The 1,615-nt window shown below is 58.5% G+C and overlaps 1 protein-coding gene across 1 annotated transcript in view; it reads right to left on the bottom strand.

Moving 5' to 3' along the window:
• DPP6 (dipeptidyl-peptidase 6) overlaps positions 1 to 1,615 on the bottom strand; it is a 386,529-nt gene that overhangs the window by 34,663 nt on the left and 350,251 nt on the right. The window contains exon 19 of the mRNA XM_014532252.1: positions 1,339 to 1,555. Coding sequence (XP_014387738.1) covers positions 1,339 to 1,555 — 217 coding nt within the window. The remainder of the gene's footprint in view (positions 1 to 1,338; positions 1,556 to 1,615) is intronic.

The raw sequence follows: 1,615 nt of genomic DNA, 5'->3' as shown, positions 1-1,615 counted from the left end.
TGTACTGTGTATATGTGTGGTGTGTACTATGTACTGTGTATATGTGTGGTGTGCAGTGTGTACTGTATATATGTGTGGTGTGCGTGTAGTACTGTGTATATGTGTGGTGTGTACTGTGTACTGTGTATATGTGTGGTGTGCAGTGTGTGCTGTGTATATGTGTGGTGTGTACTGTGTATATGTGTGGTGTGCAGTGTGTACTGTATATATGTGTGGTGTGCGGTGTGTGCTGTGTATATGTGTGGTGTGTGCTGTGTATATATGTGATGTGTGGTGTGTCTATGTACATGTGTGCAGTGTATATGTGTGCTGTGTGTCTATGTACTTGTGTGATGTGTGGTGTGTACTGTGTATATGTGTGGTGTGTGGTGTGTGGTGTGTGCTATGTGCTGTGTATATGTGTGCTGTGTATATGTGTGGTATGTGCTGTGTATATGTGTGGTGTGTGATGTGTGTCTATGTACATGTGTGCTGTGCGGTGTGTGCTGTGTATATGTGTGGTGTGTGGTGTGTGGTGTGTGGTGTGTGGTGTGTGGTGTGTGGTGTGTGGTGTGTGGTGTGTGGTGTGTGGTGTGTGGAGGATGGCCAAGCGCTGACCTGTGCAGACAGTGAGGAAGGGGTCAGGTGCACAGGGAACCAGGTTGGGACCCGCTGGCAGCCGTCTGGCCCCGCCTTTCATTCCCGTTGGATGAGCGCCCTGACCTAGGAAGGAGCCGGGCCAGGTGACCGGCTCCTCGGGCTCCCTGACATTTGGGAGGTGTGGTCCCTGTGGTCCCTGGACTCCCCGGGGCTTCCCCATGCTGACCCCTCCCAAGCAAGCCCGCTGGCTCCCCACAGGCAGGCTCAGGGCTCTCTCTTCTTTATTTTTTTTGGGGGGGGGGGGGTGGTACAGAGATGTGCTGACCGTGGGGAGTGCTTCCCTGCGGTGAGCGGGCACTGCCGCCCTCAGCACCGGGGGCAGCCTGGTGCGTGGCACTCAGGCAGGACCCGACCAGACTCCCCGCAGGAGAGGGCAGAGCTCACACAGCTGCTCTCGCATTGGACCGGGGCTGCTCAGAGCCAGGCCTGTCTGAAATGAGTCTGTTGGCAAATGCACGGGGTTCATGGCAGTGGAAACGACCTCTGGCCAGTGGGTGGCCATGGGCAGTGCGAACGTTGCCAGGCCTCCCGGGGGCTCGGAGCCCACCAGTCCTGCCAGGTGGGTCCGACTTCACCATCAGGTTTGCACACTGTCTGAGCCCGACGACACCTGGCAGCTGCTGTACGGGCTGCAGACTTGCTTGCCTGCGACACTGCCCGGGGGCACGGAGCCCGTGGTCCTTTGACGTGTGTGGTCACCGAAGAGAAGCTGGCAGTGGCCGCTGGCTAGCCTGAGCGTTTGCTTTGCAGCAGCATTTCTTCCTCCTGTCCTCTGTTAAGAGGTCAATCTTTACCGCGGTGCTCTGAGTCCCCAGAGAGCGCCCGGGAGGAGGAGGGGGTACTACCACCAGGAGGAGCAGCGGGTAGTGCGTGGTGTCGGTGAAGGTCGCGGGCTTGAGGATCTGCGCGGGCAGGCCTGGGCAGACACAGAACACAGGCGGGGGGGGGGGGGGGTGGGGGGCCCGGGCCGGGGGGG

This window comes from Myotis brandtii, unplaced genomic scaffold, assembly GCF_000412655.1.
Source record: "Myotis brandtii unplaced genomic scaffold, ASM41265v1 scaffold868, whole genome shotgun sequence".
In the NCBI taxonomy this organism is placed as follows: Eukaryota; Metazoa; Chordata; class Mammalia; order Chiroptera; family Vespertilionidae; genus Myotis; species Myotis brandtii.
The sequence above is the reverse complement of the archived record's forward strand: the minus strand, read 5'-3'. Positions and strand labels throughout refer to the sequence as shown.